The sequence below is a fragment of the Haliotis rufescens genome, unplaced genomic scaffold (genome assembly GCF_023055435.1).
Source record: "Haliotis rufescens isolate VD_foot unplaced genomic scaffold, xgHalRufe1.0.p SCAF_40, whole genome shotgun sequence".
NCBI lineage: Eukaryota > Metazoa > Mollusca > Gastropoda > Lepetellida > Haliotidae > Haliotis > Haliotis rufescens.
The window spans coordinates 3,641,278-3,657,657 of record NW_025964113.1 but is presented as its reverse complement, the minus strand read 5'-3'; the positions used below and the strand labels follow the sequence as shown (position 1 = coordinate 3,657,657).

At 39.3% G+C, this 16,380-nt stretch overlaps 1 protein-coding gene across 1 annotated transcript in view; it reads left to right on the top strand.

Annotated features, from left to right (window-relative positions):
* Window positions 1-15,733, top strand: part of LOC124138921 (UPF0193 protein EVG1-like) — a 32,649-nt gene extending 16,916 nt beyond the window's left edge. The window contains exons 5-7 of the mRNA XM_046505829.2: window positions 11,915-12,058; window positions 13,552-13,652; window positions 14,108-15,733. Of these exons, the coding sequence (XP_046361785.1) occupies window positions 11,915-12,058; window positions 13,552-13,652; window positions 14,108-14,227 (365 nt within the window). The 3' untranslated portion in view covers window positions 14,228-15,733. The remainder of the gene's footprint in view (window positions 1-11,914; window positions 12,059-13,551; window positions 13,653-14,107) is intronic.
* The last annotated feature ends 647 nt before the right edge of the window (window positions 15,734-16,380 follow it).

The window sequence follows — 16,380 nt, the reverse complement described above, 5'->3', positions numbered from 1 at the left end:
ATATTGCCGATGTTACTTTAAATTGTTTCTCACTCACCACCTCCCTCCCAATCAGATTCCACCTCTCATATTACTTGCATGTGCTATAAACAAAATGGCAGCCCAGTCAAGATGATTGATCGATAATCAACATCCTTACCTTAACATACCTCTTGAAGTTCTTGAATTCTGATTAAAAATAGGAAAATATTTGGAAAACATATGTCAATGCCCAGATGTTGGTACACATGCTCTGCCAATCCTGCAATCGACCGAAATCTGCACATATTGTTTACAAACTGAATGGTTATTTTGTTACGCGATTTTGATTGGACTATGCATAGACTACAGCGGTAGAAACTAACATTTTTAGTTCTGTCATGTTCTGACTAAAGGGGGTAGATTATCCAGGTAGAACAAGAGACGACTAGTACAATATACACAGATTTATTCACATGAACATCATATATATAAGTAGCTAACAAATATATATAACAATGGCGAGCATACATAGACTTCCCAGGGACCTAGCATGTTCCTAGAAGGCGAGCGCAAGTCTGTAGACACTTACCTACTTATATTGGAGACTTTACGTGAGCTTTCTGACTGCAAGCGTATGTCGCACACGGGCCCGCCGAAAGGGGGAAAAGGAAGTGGTGGTGCAACCCAGGAGGGGGGTTTAAGGGTTGCTTATATTGTAATTTTGAGATTTGGAATGAATGCCAAGAGTGGGTAGGGGGCGAACTAAGGGAGCTGTGTGTGGTGGGTGGTTTGTTAGTTTACGTGATTTTGGTTTTATTAGTTTATTTGGGGTTTAGATGCGAGTTTAGGTATATACTCCCTGGGAGTTTAAGGGATAATTTGGCTGCTTTATCAGCGTTTTCATTGCCAAAGATCCCTACGTGGGCGGGGATCCAAATCAATTTTATTTGTTTGCCTGCCATAGTTAAGTCGTTTGAGCTTTTGAGTATTTGGTTTATTAGTTTGGAGCGTTTTTTTGTGTTTTTATTTTTGAGGGCTTGCAGTTCACTGAGGGAGTCGGTTAGAATAAGGATTTTTAAAAAAAAAATTTATTGCTGATTGTGTAGTGCTGAGGCCATGCCCATTAGTTCGGTCGTGAATATGGATTGGTTGTTTGGGAGTCGGTGGGATTGGGTGATTGTAGTTGGTTGTGCGATGTGGACTCCGAAACCTTTGTGTTTGGAGATCGGATCTGAGGATCTGTCTGTGTATATGTGACACCAATTTGGCCAATTTTCGTGTATGTATGCTAGTGTGATGGTTTTAGCGATGTTGGGGTCAGTCTGTTTATTTAGTGTATTGACTAGTGTTGTGTCTATCTTTGGTATTTTAAGTTTTGGGGTGAAGATATTTGATTGTTTACTGTTTTGTTTGAGATTATTTATTTTGTGTTCATTTAGGTAACGGGGCGGTCGGGTAGCCTTGTGGTTAGAACGTTTGCTTGTCACGCCGAAGATCCGGGTTCAATTCTCGACATGGGTACATTGTGTGAAGCCCATTTCTGGTGTCCCCTGCCGTGATATTGCTGGAATATTGCTAAAAGCAGCGTAAAACCCTACTCTCTCTCTCTCTCTCTCATTTAGGTAATTGATTATTCTTTGGGATATTGGAGTAAGTAGTGGATGTTTCCGGGCTAGGGCTTGGTTTTTGGCGCTAATATTGTTGTTTATTATGTTTTGGATTAGAGGGTTTGATTGGGACGCGGCCCAGAAGTTTAGGGTTAGTTGTTCCCTACGTAGTTTTAGTGGCATTTCTCCTGTTAAGGCCTGGAGTGAGGTGGAGGAGGTGCCATGTTGAGTTCGTGTGATTAGTTTTAGAGCCTGATACTGGATTGAGTCTAGTTTTTTAATGAGAGTTGTTTAGGGTGTTGTAAATGGCACAGCCGTAGTCTAATTTAGATCTAATTAGTGAGAGGAGGGTGTCCTTGGAGGCCCCCCAGTTGGAGCCGGTTAGGCATCTTAGCATATTTAGATCTTTGTTGCATTTGGTTATTAGATTTTTAATGTGTGCATCCCAGGTGAGATGTTCATCGAAGATTAATCCTAAAAATTTGGTTTGTTTTTGAAATTTGATTTGTTTGTTGTTTAGTTGGAGATTTGGGGAGGCGGGTTGCATATTTTTGTGTTTAAATACTATTCCTGTTGTTTTTACCGAGTTTCGGGAGAAGCCCCATTTGTCTGCCCATTGCTGTATTTTATTTAGAGATTTTTGAAGTAAGTTTTGGGCCATTTTACTGCTTTTAGTGTGGATCCAGAGGGCTCCATCATCCGCAAATTTTGATGTTTTTACTCTGGGGGGGATAATCCTCGAAAAGGTCGTTGATCATAATATTGAAGAGTGTGGGGCTTAGGATGCTGCCCTGGGGAGTGCCATTTTCTAGGGGACATTGGTCCAATAGTGTTTGGTCTATGCCCACGGTGATTTTGCAGTTTGTAAGGAAACTTTGAATGTAGTTTATGATTTGACCTTTAAGTCCTATTTTATGTAGTTTTTGTAGTTTTTGTATTAGCCCGTTGGGCCAAACCATGTCGAATGCTTTGGAGAAGTCTAGAAAGATGCCTGTAGTATATTGTTTGCTGAGTTGGCCTGTTTTAATGTCCTGCTTTAATCGGGCGAGGTTATCTAAGGTTGAGCGGCCAGGAGTGAAACCGCTTTGGTCTGGATTGATTATGTTGTTTTGTTCTAAATAGTATTGTATCCTGTTTTTTGCCATTGATTCCATTACTTTGCAGAAGTTAGGGAAATTGGTCTGTATGAGTTAGCCTGGTCAGCTGGTTTGTTTGGTTTGGGGATCGGTATGACCAGAGCTTGTTTCCAAGGTGATGGGACCTGTCCGTTTAGATATATGAGGTTATAGAGTTTTAGAAGAGTTTGTAGTAGTTTGGGGGTTAGTTGTTTAATTATCTGGTAGGAGGTGAGGTCTAAGCCTGGGGCTGTGCCCTTTTTCCTATTTTTGAGGACGTGGAGTAGTTTTGCCATTGTGTATGGGAGATTTATTTCTAGGTTATTATCTTTTGGTAGTAGACACTTCTTCCGGACCAATATTTATATTAACTTATATGTGGTATACCATGGGTTTGGGTAAGTTGACCAATCACAACAAGGTTAGGTTGTGTTGACCAACCATATTAGGGATTAACATTTATGTGAATGTTTTTATAAGGTTTGGAACTATTTTGAACCTTAAGATGTGTATCCTTTGACGCTAACTAGTTGGCAGGTGACATCTATTGTTTTTAGATGATTAGCTCTAGGTAATTAGGGTGCTGTCTAGACTTATTTAATGCAGAGGTAATTAAGTGGTGGAAACAATGTTATTTTAGGGTTATGTTTATATAGTTGGGTTATGGGGATTAAGGTTTGTTTACATTGATACTTATACACCCAAATTAAGTCTTAGTTTACATGGCATTTAGATTAACATTATTGCAATTGAGATAATTATTGAATGTTTTGGTTTACGTGACAGAGTATTTATGGTTTAATATTTAGGTGATTTAGAACATTGCAATGATACTGTATTTTGATATTAAAGTATAGTAAAATATATTTTATGAATAACTACCATTAAAGGTTTTCTAACAGTTTTTTGTTTGTATATAGCATCATTACAAAACTTATGTAAATATTTAATGCCCATGATATCACCCTCCGATCCGAGAAGTTTGGTCTCCAAACTTAAAAAGTTTACAAAAGTTTTAAAATTGAATTTATGGATGTACAATCATCAAATATTTATCATAAAATATACTTGTACATAATGGTACAATTGATACAGGTCATTTGATGGTATGCAGCATAGCATGATTTGAGTCCATAAACCAAGTCTTGAAAAGAAGTCACAACTGCAAACTGACACTCTGGGAATGGATTGTTGTTGGTTTCCAAGGGGAAGAATGGGGTTTCTTGTCCATTCCACTTGGGTGATGGCCTGCAAAGAGTGTCCATCCCTCTTGTCAGTGTGTGAAGGGGGTCAGGGCTACGGGTATGGACTTAGCACTGTACATGGATAGGGTAGCTGCATACAACCTGGATAATTGGGAAAAAAAAAGGTGTACATTTTTGTCACATTATTGTGATTTTGAATCATTGTGCAAGTGCAAAGTTTGCTTTGTGAGTATGACTTGTGCAGCATTTTAGTTAGAATTAGTATGTGCTCATAAATGCAAGGTATAGACATTGGTTCATCAATTCACTGTCCCACTTGTCAATGATAGGGTGCAGGTGACATAGTTTCCTGTGAGGAATATTTTGAAATCAGTAAATATAATTAAAGAATTGGTTCGTATAAATACCTCTCTTCATTCATTGCTTGTATTCTCAGGAAGTCACCTATCTATCTTGTTGAAACATGATTTGTGTAATCAAAACGATAAGGTGCGAATGGGTGCGTATCATCATGTATTTTGTACACTATGACATAACAGTCTAGTTGTCAGTCATATACCTTCTTGGAAGCATATATGGGTGGGTATGGTCTAGGGAATGGGTCAAAAAGCTCTGGCATTAGTCCATCTGTGACTTCAAGGAGATCGTTCCAACTTTCAGTTCGGTAATTTGCTATATGGCATGTGCAGATAGATTCAAAGTAAACCATAGAAGGTGCATATGTGAGATCCGAAGAACATACTTTTACATAGCAGTCATTATCAGTGGTCATTTCGATTCCTAATACTTCTTCCACATCATGATATATTTGTCTTAAAAGTTTAGGGTATGGTTGGAAAGGGGGTGTTTGTGAGCCGGGTTGAATGGAATTAACATTGGAATCTTGATTAGGCTGATTGAAAAACTTATGCTTTTGGAGGGGCTTTTTCCTACGTTTACCTGACATGCTCTTTTTGATGTGAAAATCCCTTCTTAAGACTTTCTGGTATGCTCACATCATACTCCCATGTAGTGCCCTTGGTGAGATCCTTCCATTTTACTCTGTAATATAACTTACCATTGCTTCGCTTTGAAGTGACTATTTTGTCTATGTCTTCTGCTCTGAAAACATGTGGGGGTATGTGGTTGGTGGATGTTTGTGATGAGCTAGTTTTTGGTGGATTTGGAGCTCTTGAGGGCTGGGATAGTTTTGGTGCTTTGTTTGCTTTAGCATGTTGTTTCTGGGTGTTTGTAGCCATTTGTTTGTTTGTTGTTGTTGGTTTGGGTACTTTGGAGTTTGTTGTTGACTGGTAGGACTTTTTTTCCTTTCTTACCCTTCTTTGTTACCTTGTTCACACTTTTACCCCTCATGGACGTCTGGTGGTGATGTTGTTTGACTTGTAGGACTTTTTTCCTTTCTTACCCTTCTTCTTACCCTTGTTCTTGTTATTACCCGTTGTAAGGTCTGGTGGTGACGGTGATTGACTTGTAGGACAAGGAAGGGGACCTGTCTGAAGGTCAGGATCCTCATCAATTTCTTCAGGGTCAATGTCTTGATCATTATTGATGAGAGGCTCAGGTGGATAGGCTGGACGATCAGCAGGGTCATCTGAACATCTTTGTAACTGATAAGTATAGTTGGATCCTAGATATACAATGTTGTAAGGGCCAAACCATTTCTTAGTTAACTTGTTGGAAAGACCCTTTTCAACTTTCTGGCAGTAAAGCCAAACGTGGTGGCCTGGGGAAAAATCTGTTTCTTTAGCTTTACGATTATACTGTTCTGAGTATACTGCTTTGGCTCTTATTGTATTTCCTGCTGCAACTGCTCTGGTTACTTCCAAATCCTGCAATAAGTCAGACAAGTAGCTCTTGTGGTTCTTTCCTCAATTTTCCTTTGGAACTAAGGCAACATCTTGTGGTGCTCTCATTTCCCTGCCAAACAACATAAGGTAAGGAGATTTTTGAGTAAAAGAATTTGGAGCCATTCTATAAGCCATCATGATACCTGGGAGGAACTTGGGCCAATTTGTCTGTGACTTGTCACAGTAGGCTCGCAAGGACTGATTGATGTATGAATTCATCCTCTCCACACAACTGTTCTGGAGATGTGCACACCCTCATCTCTCTGGATCAATACATGTTAAGGCTCAGTCTTACCATTTGCCAAGGGGAGGTGGGGTAGCCTAGTGGTTAAAGCGTTCGCTCGTCACACTGAAGGCCTGGGTTCAATTCCCCACTTTGGTACAATGTTTGAAGCCCATTTCTGGAGTCCCCCGCCGTGATATTGCTGAAATGTTGCTAAAAACAGTGTAATATCTAAATCACTCACTCACTATAATTTGCCACCTAACAAGGGTTGACTGTGTTTTGACATGACTGTGAACCTATATTTACTATAAGTCTATAAGTTTCCTTCTTGAGGCCCATTAGTGTATGACCACATTAAACTCTGAGGTATATATTTCAGAGATACAGAATCAATATTATATCCTTTTATCAAGACCCTAAGCAATGTAGATACATTGAAAGATCTGAATATGAATATTGGGTTTGTTTTGTGAGGAATTATGTAGCAATTCTTAACATCCTCATTTCTGTGTGCAGAAATGAACTTTATGTCTGCCAGTATAAAGGACATTGTTGGTCTCTGGTAACTGTTTACATTGGATCAGGAATTGTAACGCCTTCTATGGTGAGACTTACACATTAATGATATTCATTCTTTTACCTCATATTTATTGCTGCACTGATTTCGGTTGTGTCTGAATGCTAGGATTAATTTATTACCTATTTTGACACTTGTTTACACATGTAAATTTTGTGCAAGTTGTAAAGTTTGCTATGCAAGTTTCCATTTTACAGCTTACTGCTTTGTATGCTTATAAGTTATATTTTTCTATCAGGTTCCCTGTATTGAGCTTTTCCTGCCTACTGTTTTGTTTTCTTTGTACTTGTAATATGCTGTTTGATAGGTTATTCTAGGCACGCTGGTTGTAGGTTTACACTCGTAACAGGAAGCTTAATAATGAAAATAACTATTAATTCAAGAAAATTAAATTCTTGAGCGGTTGAAAGAAGACATTGCAAATAATGAACAGTGGTCGTATTTAAGGGACGATGTGAGAAAATCGCTTACTTTCATCATTTTTGTCGGGGGCACGGGTGGCCCAGTCGTCTAAGGCGCCGCGATTTGCTGTGCAGAGTTGCGTCCCTTGGGCATGCCAAAAACCTATGGTCGTGGGTTTGAATTCCGGTTCGCCCTGATTATGTTTCTAGGTTTGTCAGCACAATACCCATGCTCGTGGGTTTCACCGAAGTGGTCAACATCTAAGACCTGCATCACTTCGGGCTTGCCTCCCACATCAAGCTGACGCGCCGCGATTTGACTGGAATACTGTTAAAAGTGGCCCTAAACTCAACTCACTCACTCATCATTTTTGTCTTTGACTTTGACTCAGTAATTTAAGAGAGTTATGATTGTATAAATTTTTTAAATTATCCTGTCTCACACCATGCATTTCTTCTTCTTTTGATCTTGGTGTGGAAACATCTTAGAACAAAGTTTCCAGCTTGTGTGTGAGTTAGGATAAGTTTATAAATAAACTAGACTTTTGTAGTCAGTTAAAGCCATTGCCGGGGAAAATGTTTTTTATGTGCATAAAGTTAATGTTTTTTTAGCATTGAACACATTTGTGGTATTGTGCCCTTGCTGTCATGAGCACTTATGGTTAGGTTCCCATATAAATCATGGCTCAATAGGAATGTGCACATAATCTGAAAGTGTCCACAGTTTGAGGACATCAAACCAAAGAAAGCATGATAAATTACACATAACAAAGGCTTTAGTGATATAGTATGGTAAATAAAGATTAGAGGTAATGTGTTCAAAGATCAATGTTTTGTGAACAAGTAAGGGTTATTCAGGCACAAATTAAAAATTTAAACTTATCCTATCTCAAACTATGCATTTCACCCTTCTTTCGTCTGCTGCTAAGAAACCGAAGCAATTGACCAAGCCGGCTGCCCCTTTTCAGTGGCTAAACCACCTCCGGATTTCACCTCGCCTGCTCTGTCGGTGGCCTATGATGGCGTTTCTGATAGTTTTCTTACCGACGGCATCCCTTCTGTACCGGTTAAACAATCCACTCCTGACGCGTCTGAGTTATCTGACAGAAGAGAGAACCTTGCACTGTCTGATTGGGAAGCTTGAATCGACACAGACAGGGGTCTATGTCGATTCAACTTGCTACAACAGACGTTCGCAAGGTTCTCTCATCCGTCGAATGGACCATGGCTTCTTCTCATCTTCGGTTGACCCTGCGAGGACATCTTTCAGTTACCGCTCCTTCGTGTGATGCCTTTTGTCCAAAGATGCTATCGACAGTGATGAATAAGACTTCGCCTAACACTGGTCAAACGGCTTCATCCTCTACTAAGGATTGATGGAGCAAGGATTGAATGACCTCATGCTTCTACCAAGGGTCACTGTTCTATGGATAGTCAATTGCAGGATCTAAAGATCGCTCGTCTGAGGATCGCTCACCTAAAGATAGCACACCAAAGGATTGACAGTCGGATGAATGTCATGCCAGTTTGCAAGTCGATCTCAGGATCGACTATCTCACGATTGACGGTTGAAAAATCAACCCTCTCAGGATCGACGATTGGTGGATCAACCCTCTTGAGATTGATGTACTCGGAAGGACGCTACAGATTTCTCCGGGGCCACTCGTTTGGATTAAGAGAATGACGATTGTACTCGGCTGAGCGTTCGTCGACATGAGGTCGCTCCCAGTCATCCAGTTACACAGAATTGGCGGCGTCAACAGGATCATGCTGGCTCCTACCTTTATGATCATCATTGACAGGACTTTAGGGCTTGGGATTTTTCTGGATACAGCAATTACGGAGACTGTACTTGTGCTTGGGAGAACTACTCCTGCACATGGACCAGTATCCTCAATGGTGTGGTTACCCATATGCTTCGCTTACCCTGACTCCAAGTCATGTACTGATTACTACCGCTCTTTTCATTGGGGTCAGCCTCTGGATCACCATTGCTGTGACAAGCTGTCCCATGTCCCTCTCCTCGTAGATGTTCCTCTCCGATGTTAGCAAGTGTGGATTGCCATTCTCCTGCTTGTCATCTCCGCCTCCTGTTCATGTACTTTCTACTCCGGCTGTGCTCCACCGGTGACTATCCACTCATCCACTCAGCCGCTACCTGCCTCCTGTGTCCATCGCGACCCGGCTGAACATTCCAGAATTGCCCCAGGCTGCTGGTGGCACCTCCTCTTGCAAGTTCAACTCCTGCCACAGCTCCCACACAGACCATTCCTCATGGTTCAGATGTTCCTGATCCTCCGGATGTTGTTTCTTCCAGGCTAGTATCAAAATGGATCATCAATCATCTGCCACCTTGCCTTCTGGGATTTTTGAAAATGCCGATCCTGCGCTCGTGCTTCATTGGATCACTGGTAATCTTATGTTTCGCCATTCCTTGTGCCGGTTCGTCGAACATCATACTCCCTCTTGACTGAATATGGGACGAACCTCGACAAGGCTTCCGCATCCTTCTGAGGGTTCAACTCCAACTTCAGTCGATCCAGTGCTTCCTGCTGTCTTACCTCCAGAGTGACGATTGCCAGGTCCTGATATGCCTGCTGATATCTCTACATCCACATCGTCTGTGTTTGCGCCAGACATCAAATGTTTGACGCATCAACATATCAACCATTTCGAGTTCAAAGCGGTCATCCTGGCAGTATCCCATTGGGCAGAGCTTTGTACCTCATGCGTCATACCTCATGATCCAGTCGGACAATATATTGGTTGTTTGGGACATAAACAAGCTGGGCTCCACTAAGTCGATGTCGCTCCTGTTGCTGTCGCTCCTGTTGCTGTCGATCGACTTCTTCCCGGACATTCAGGTTCAAGAAAGACACATTCCGGGGTTCACAGACGTGATAGCCAACTCCCTATCCTGACCAGACAGGCCGTCACCAATGGAATGACATCTCCACCCTATGATCTTCTGGTGAATATGCCAGCTTTACCTAAGCCCAGATGTTGACCTATTTGCCCACCAGGTTCTTGAGGCTGCCAGACCACTACGGCGCCCCCGGAAGCGACTATTAGTCTAATGTATAGGGATTGCCTGTAATGGTGTGTTTTCCCACTCACGACACAAGGCACTAGACAGTGTTATAGATTTTTTATTTATCTCGCTAATTAGCATCAGCTTCCTTGTGTAAGCTAGGCTAGGGTACCTGTGCCCCACAGTTCCAACCTTGGGATAATTAAATGCATAGTGTGAGATAGGATAAGTTAAACAAAAAAATTACATTAAATTGTATATTTATATACTTATCCTATCTCACATTTTGTATTTAATTATCCCAATTATTATATGCCCTCCCAACCTTCCACTATTGACCTTTTTCACACTTTCGCCATCTTGGATCGAAAACGAGGCTTGGAGAGCATAGCTCCATGCAGTGTGAGTCGCATCAGCTCATAGGGAACAGACAGCATGTTGTGCATTTCACTGATGGACATTTCAAACAAACAAAAAATGGTATCCTCTGTATCTAATACAGAAGATATTTCACATTTAATCCTGAGGTCCAACTAAAATATGCCTGTAATACATTGGAATTAGCATTTTGCTGTCAGGATCTCGGAAGTGAATCGAAAGGGGCATTTCGAGATACGTATTTCAGAAATAGATTTTTTTATCATAACCTCATCGGCATATATAGGTACAATGTGACAGTCATTCAATGACAGAAGTTTTGTATCGTAAATGAACCGCATAACATGAAACAGGTCAGTGTACTTTTGCAAATTTGCTCAGTCAATGCGTGGCTTGGCGAACTCGAGATCGTCGATCATGTTTATTTCACGTTTCATAGTGGTGTTTGCTGCACAACGCACTGTCGTTTTGCCATGAATCCAGTTGACAAAAAACACTTTTTCTGCTATGATTTTCATCTAAACTTATTACAATGTAAATGAAATTAGTTCACAAAATAACTCGTGTGTCAAAATAAATATTCAGAAGGGGCAATAACTCTATTCAGTGTGTACTTTACTGGTTCTTCAAACATCACTTATCTAACCGATTATTACCGATTGAGATTGCACCGTGCACGACAAAAGTAATAATGTGTGAACTGTTTAAAATAAGTTAAAAGGAAACTTAAAATTGATAAATATAAATAATGCATGAAATTGAAGAAATATAAGAATTGATACAAACACCAACTTCTTGAACACCCTGACCTAATCCTGTATGATGATACGTAATTGTATTTCAAAAGGAAGCTACTTATACATTATCCTGAATAGTTTGAAAATGTCTTGATCAGATATGAGTACAGATAAAAGAACAAAAGATGAAAAGGAATCAACTTCATTTGGTAATCAAGCCAAGATAAAATATATGTATCGGTACAAATTTTGTTGATGGAACAATCTCCATGTTTCATGTGCTATCCAGCCTTCACCTTTTGCTCTCCAAGCCTCGCTTTCAAACCGGAAGTAGCGAAGTGTGAAAAAGGTCAATATCACAGCTCTAGCCTGTTAGCTCTGTGAAAGAGTGAAAGAGAATGATGTGGCAGGGGTATTCATGTGATCAGGTCGTGTAAGTTGTTATGCATGGTAATACAGTGTGTGGCCCATAGTTTTGGGTGGTGACCATGGTGATTCTGGGATATGTTCAGGTGATTTGTTTTTAGAAGCTGGAAACCTTTTCCAAGCATCTCTCCACATAAGCTCGAAATAAGGAAGAAATGCATAGTGCAAGATAGGATAAGTATATAATTATACAGTTTAATGTAAAATTTCCAAAAAATAATTACCGGTACATGCACTTGGTGCATGTAGATATAAATATTAGATTGCATTTTTCAATAATAGGTTGCACTGGTGTATGTTTTATATGGCTAAATCAAACCCTGTTATGTATATGAATTGGAACACTTGATTGATGATAGTAATATTGAGTGGTAAAGGAATCAAATCATTCAATTTTCTCCTCAAGACACACGGTCAGCTCGTGAGAAGGAGAAACTAGCAAACATCATGGCCTATGGAGAAGACATGGAACCCATCCCAATGGCTCGTGTACGGAAACGTGTTGAAATGGAGATTGGAGAAGAGTCTGACGTGGATAGGTTCCAGGAATGTAAGTACACTGATCGTTACAGAATCTCAAATACTTAATAGAATCTTTGGGGGCATGTAGGTTCAAATCGTTACACAGCATCACAATAAGATGTTAACAAAAAGTTGTCGTAGCTGGAAACTTTGACATATTTCTACAGAAAGCAGTGTTCTAAATTTAGCACACAATTCCAAGGGTCCATGTCATTGGCTAAAGTGTTAAAAATGAAAGATTTTGGCAGTTCAGAGATATAAATGCTTTGGAAGCAAACCTAAAGCAGCGTTAGAAATTAGCACTAGTCCTTGCCAAACTGTCCAATAGTTACGGTATCATAAGGACTAGTAGAAATTTGCCATTTCTAGTGGTTTTGCTATATGTTATCATTATAAGGACTAGTGGACTGAAACTGTTAGTTTCTAATGCTGTAAAGGTCAACCCTTAATGTTGAACACTGTCAAGAGAGACATTGATGGATTGAGATTAATAATAGAGATTGCTTTAGATTGTCATGTTGCCTAACACTGCTAAATGAGGGTTAAATTGAAGAATTAACAACCCTTCAAGGACTAGCTGCTGCTGAAAAGAACCGACCCTCCATAAATCTCATGAGCCAACTGCAGTGAACTTGGAATTCTTGGTACCATATTACCATTTATTACTCCCCCATGAAGAGATCACCGGTTTAATAAACATACAGCTGTATTACACATTGTGTAATACCACAGTGCGTGCTTATATACTGTGGGAACAAGCTTCTCTAACAAATATTGAAAACTCCCAACATCCCTGGACTTTTTCAATGACATTGCATGTAGAGATGATAGATCACTGAGTGGAGCTTATGCACACTCGACGACCCCAGGCACCCTGTTGCTAGGCTGACGTCACAGGGCATTGTTTTACCGTGGATCTTGCAACAAAATTCCACAAATTACATCATAGGGCATTGTGATGTGATTGTAAACTTTGTGGTGCAAGGACCTGTTGTACACAAGGTGATTGTTGTCCAAAGAAAGCATAGGAGTTACTATAACTTTAGTGCTGCGGTAGCTTTTTTGATCGGACCCCTGAATTTTAAGGTTGGACTGTTTTATGGTACTAAGTTAATCTGTATCAACATTTGACGTGTTTAAAGTACTATTTTGTTAAACTCAATTGGAGTAAGCTGTGGATCGCGTAGATGTCTGCCTATTCACTCACGACAGTGAAATTAAAAAACAACAACATTATAAATGGAAGTAATAAATAAAATACTAAACTCTCTGCCATGTACCAGAAGTATTCACTCGTTTCATAAAATTGGTATTAAATGGGAGCAAGTTCAGTATTCTTTATCGTATAATTGATAGTGTTATTGATGTGATAAGCCAATCTGGTCCAATAAAAAGGCAACTGCTATCAACTGGCAGGAACTACTGTTAATGTGCTCCATACATCAACATGGTGCATCAGCTTTTATCTGTCAAAGTTGTTAATGAAATGTTTGTGCAATGATCAATGTTTGTATTCTACAGTGCAAGATGAAATTACGGAAAGACGTAACTTTCTGGCCGACATGGAGAAGCTGGGACAAGGGTCTAAATACAGAGGCATCATAGAGACAGAAGTATCTCAAGTATGTACACAAATAGATTGTGATAAAGATGTGAAGAGAGAATGACATTTTACTGTCATTTGTGGCTAAAGTAGTTCCTTTAACCCTGCAAGTCGCCATTATTTCTGTTCATGGGTCAGTTCTTGCAGGTATCTGTGTTAAATGGATGACTGATGAAAGCTTTTTCATGCTTTTGTATCCCCTTGTACATCAGCACACACCTGCTACATTTACTACTAAGTTAATGGTTCTGCAATAAAGTGGAGCAGTAGGGTAGCCAAGTGGATAAAGTATTGGGTTGTTAGGCTGAAACCCAGGGTTTGATTCCCCACACAGGAACAATGTGAATCCCATTTTTGGTGTCTGTTGCTGTGATATGGCTGGAAAATTGCTAAAAGTGATGTGAAACCAAACTTATGGGATAAGTACATGATTGAGGAAAGGATCTTTCACTAAAATTATGTTTATTTACACAGAAAATAAGAGAAATGGAAGTTATCGACAAAAAGAAGACTGAAGAGTTGAAACGTCTGATTGAGCAAGAAGACAGAAATAAAGCCACATCAAAAGGAATCCCCCAAGCATCGGTCTCCTGAAAGGGAAGATAACTCTATCTCACATGAACCGAGCAAGACTCTACAATGTATTATTGATCACATGGAGAAGTCAAATCTCAGTCAAAATGTGGGGACAATCTTGTCACTGTGATATTTGGACTCATTGATTCGAGTTGTGTAATCTATCATGGTATTTTACCTAACCAAATTAATCCGTCATTGATGTCAGATTTAACACATCGGTTTGTTTCTGATACATTGATCGGGTGTTAATAGTGTCGGATGATGCAGTGAAACTAGACAAGCCATATCGTCATCAAGCCATATTGCCACGTCACTGGACTGTTCTGTGTGATTTCACTACAGACTACTGATGCCTAAGTAATCCCAACAAATGTAGAACTAAGTCACTCTTTAAATATTGAATGAAAACTATTCCACACAGAACATCCATTTGTGAGGAATATTTTATAATCTCGATTCTAATTCACATATTAGCTGACAGAACCCAGTCGAGGCTTTGATGTTTTGGCATAGACACAGCATCATTGGTTTGAAAGGCACAAAAGGAAATTTAGGTTATAATTTTGAGCAAGTTAATTCAAATATTGACTTCCATTTGCCCTGTGTTCGTAGTTCCCTAGCTATGGATCACTGACTGCCAGTACAAGACTCATTGTCAGACAGCTTGTATCACATTTGTGATTTGAAAACTATTATATTTGTGAAGTGTATTCATTTCATATGTTAGATGACTCATAACTACTTAATTAAGGCCATAATAAATTCATTGTCAGATTTTTAATACCCTGTCTCACATAATTTATTGTCTCCAAGAACCTTTCATTACTTGATGTGAAACACGTCAGGGTTTGATTTAAAAAACTTGATGCACATGTTAACATGAAAAGCTAGTTGCACCAGACTAAAACAGGTTGCACCCTGGTCCCATAAATTTATCAAAGTTGAAACATAGATGCATAAACTCGTCTATATAAGTAAAATAACAGACCTCCGATGACTGTGTTATAGATCATGAAACTGACACGACAAAGGGATTGGTCATATAGTATGGTAAATAAAACTGAGACACATTGAGTTTGTTCAAAGATTGATGTGTTGACAAGAAAGGTTTAGTCAGACACAAATTTGAATTTTGGTGACATGCACTTAGAGCATATAGACATAAATATAAGGTTGCATTTTTCAATATTAGGTTGCATTTTTCAATAATAGGTTGCACTAGTTGATCTTTATATAGCTAAATTGAGCCCTGATAGTCCTTCAAAACTTTCATGCTTCATGTGAATCACATCCATCGACAGCTAATGTACAATGAATGAAAATCGAATACTTAATTTTATGGGTGTAGGTTTACAGAAATCGTCACAAGTAATTATTTATATCTCCTCATGTATGCATTTACAATCACATTCCACCCTTACTTGATTGTTATCATACAAAATATTGTTTTATCATGATTTTATGATTTTTCACAATATTCCATTTAACATGTCTATCATATATATTAAATATGTGTTTGAAGTTTGGGCTTCAGCTTTTTACTGCCTGGCATTAAACACTCTTTCCCTCAATGCATTTTCTAGGTTTCTTACTTCATTAGAACTTGGTGACAAAGTGTTGAGTACATCCGGTCACTTGTGGTTTCAGAAAACAGCTGCTGAATACATTAGAACTTCAGACAAAAGTATTACGTCCGTAGCTTACTTTTGGATAGTTATTGTCCTGTTTTGATTACGTATCCAGTATTGAAATAAAGGCTGCCTGCCTATTACTTTACAACTGACATGTAGCTCAATTAATAGCAAAGCTTATACTTCTGGCTTATATCGCTCTGTTTCGGAAACACGTGTTCCTCAAATCAAAAGGACCCATCCCTCAACAACAGTCAGTCAGATTGAAAATTCCCTGGCTGTAGTTGAAAAAGGTACAAAGTTAATGGTTATTCAGTTTATGACTTTGTCACATCCTCCTTAGCATCAAAAATCTTATATTTATAGTGATGGACTTTCAAAAAGAGGAAGAAAAGAACTAAAATGGTTATTGCTTTATTTAACACCATAGCCTCAGAGTTACTGGCATCTGTTGATACTCAAAACTGCCAAGCTTGATAGTTATATTGCATGAGCCGGTGAGGAACAATAGGTTAAAAGATGTTCTTTTCAATGTTT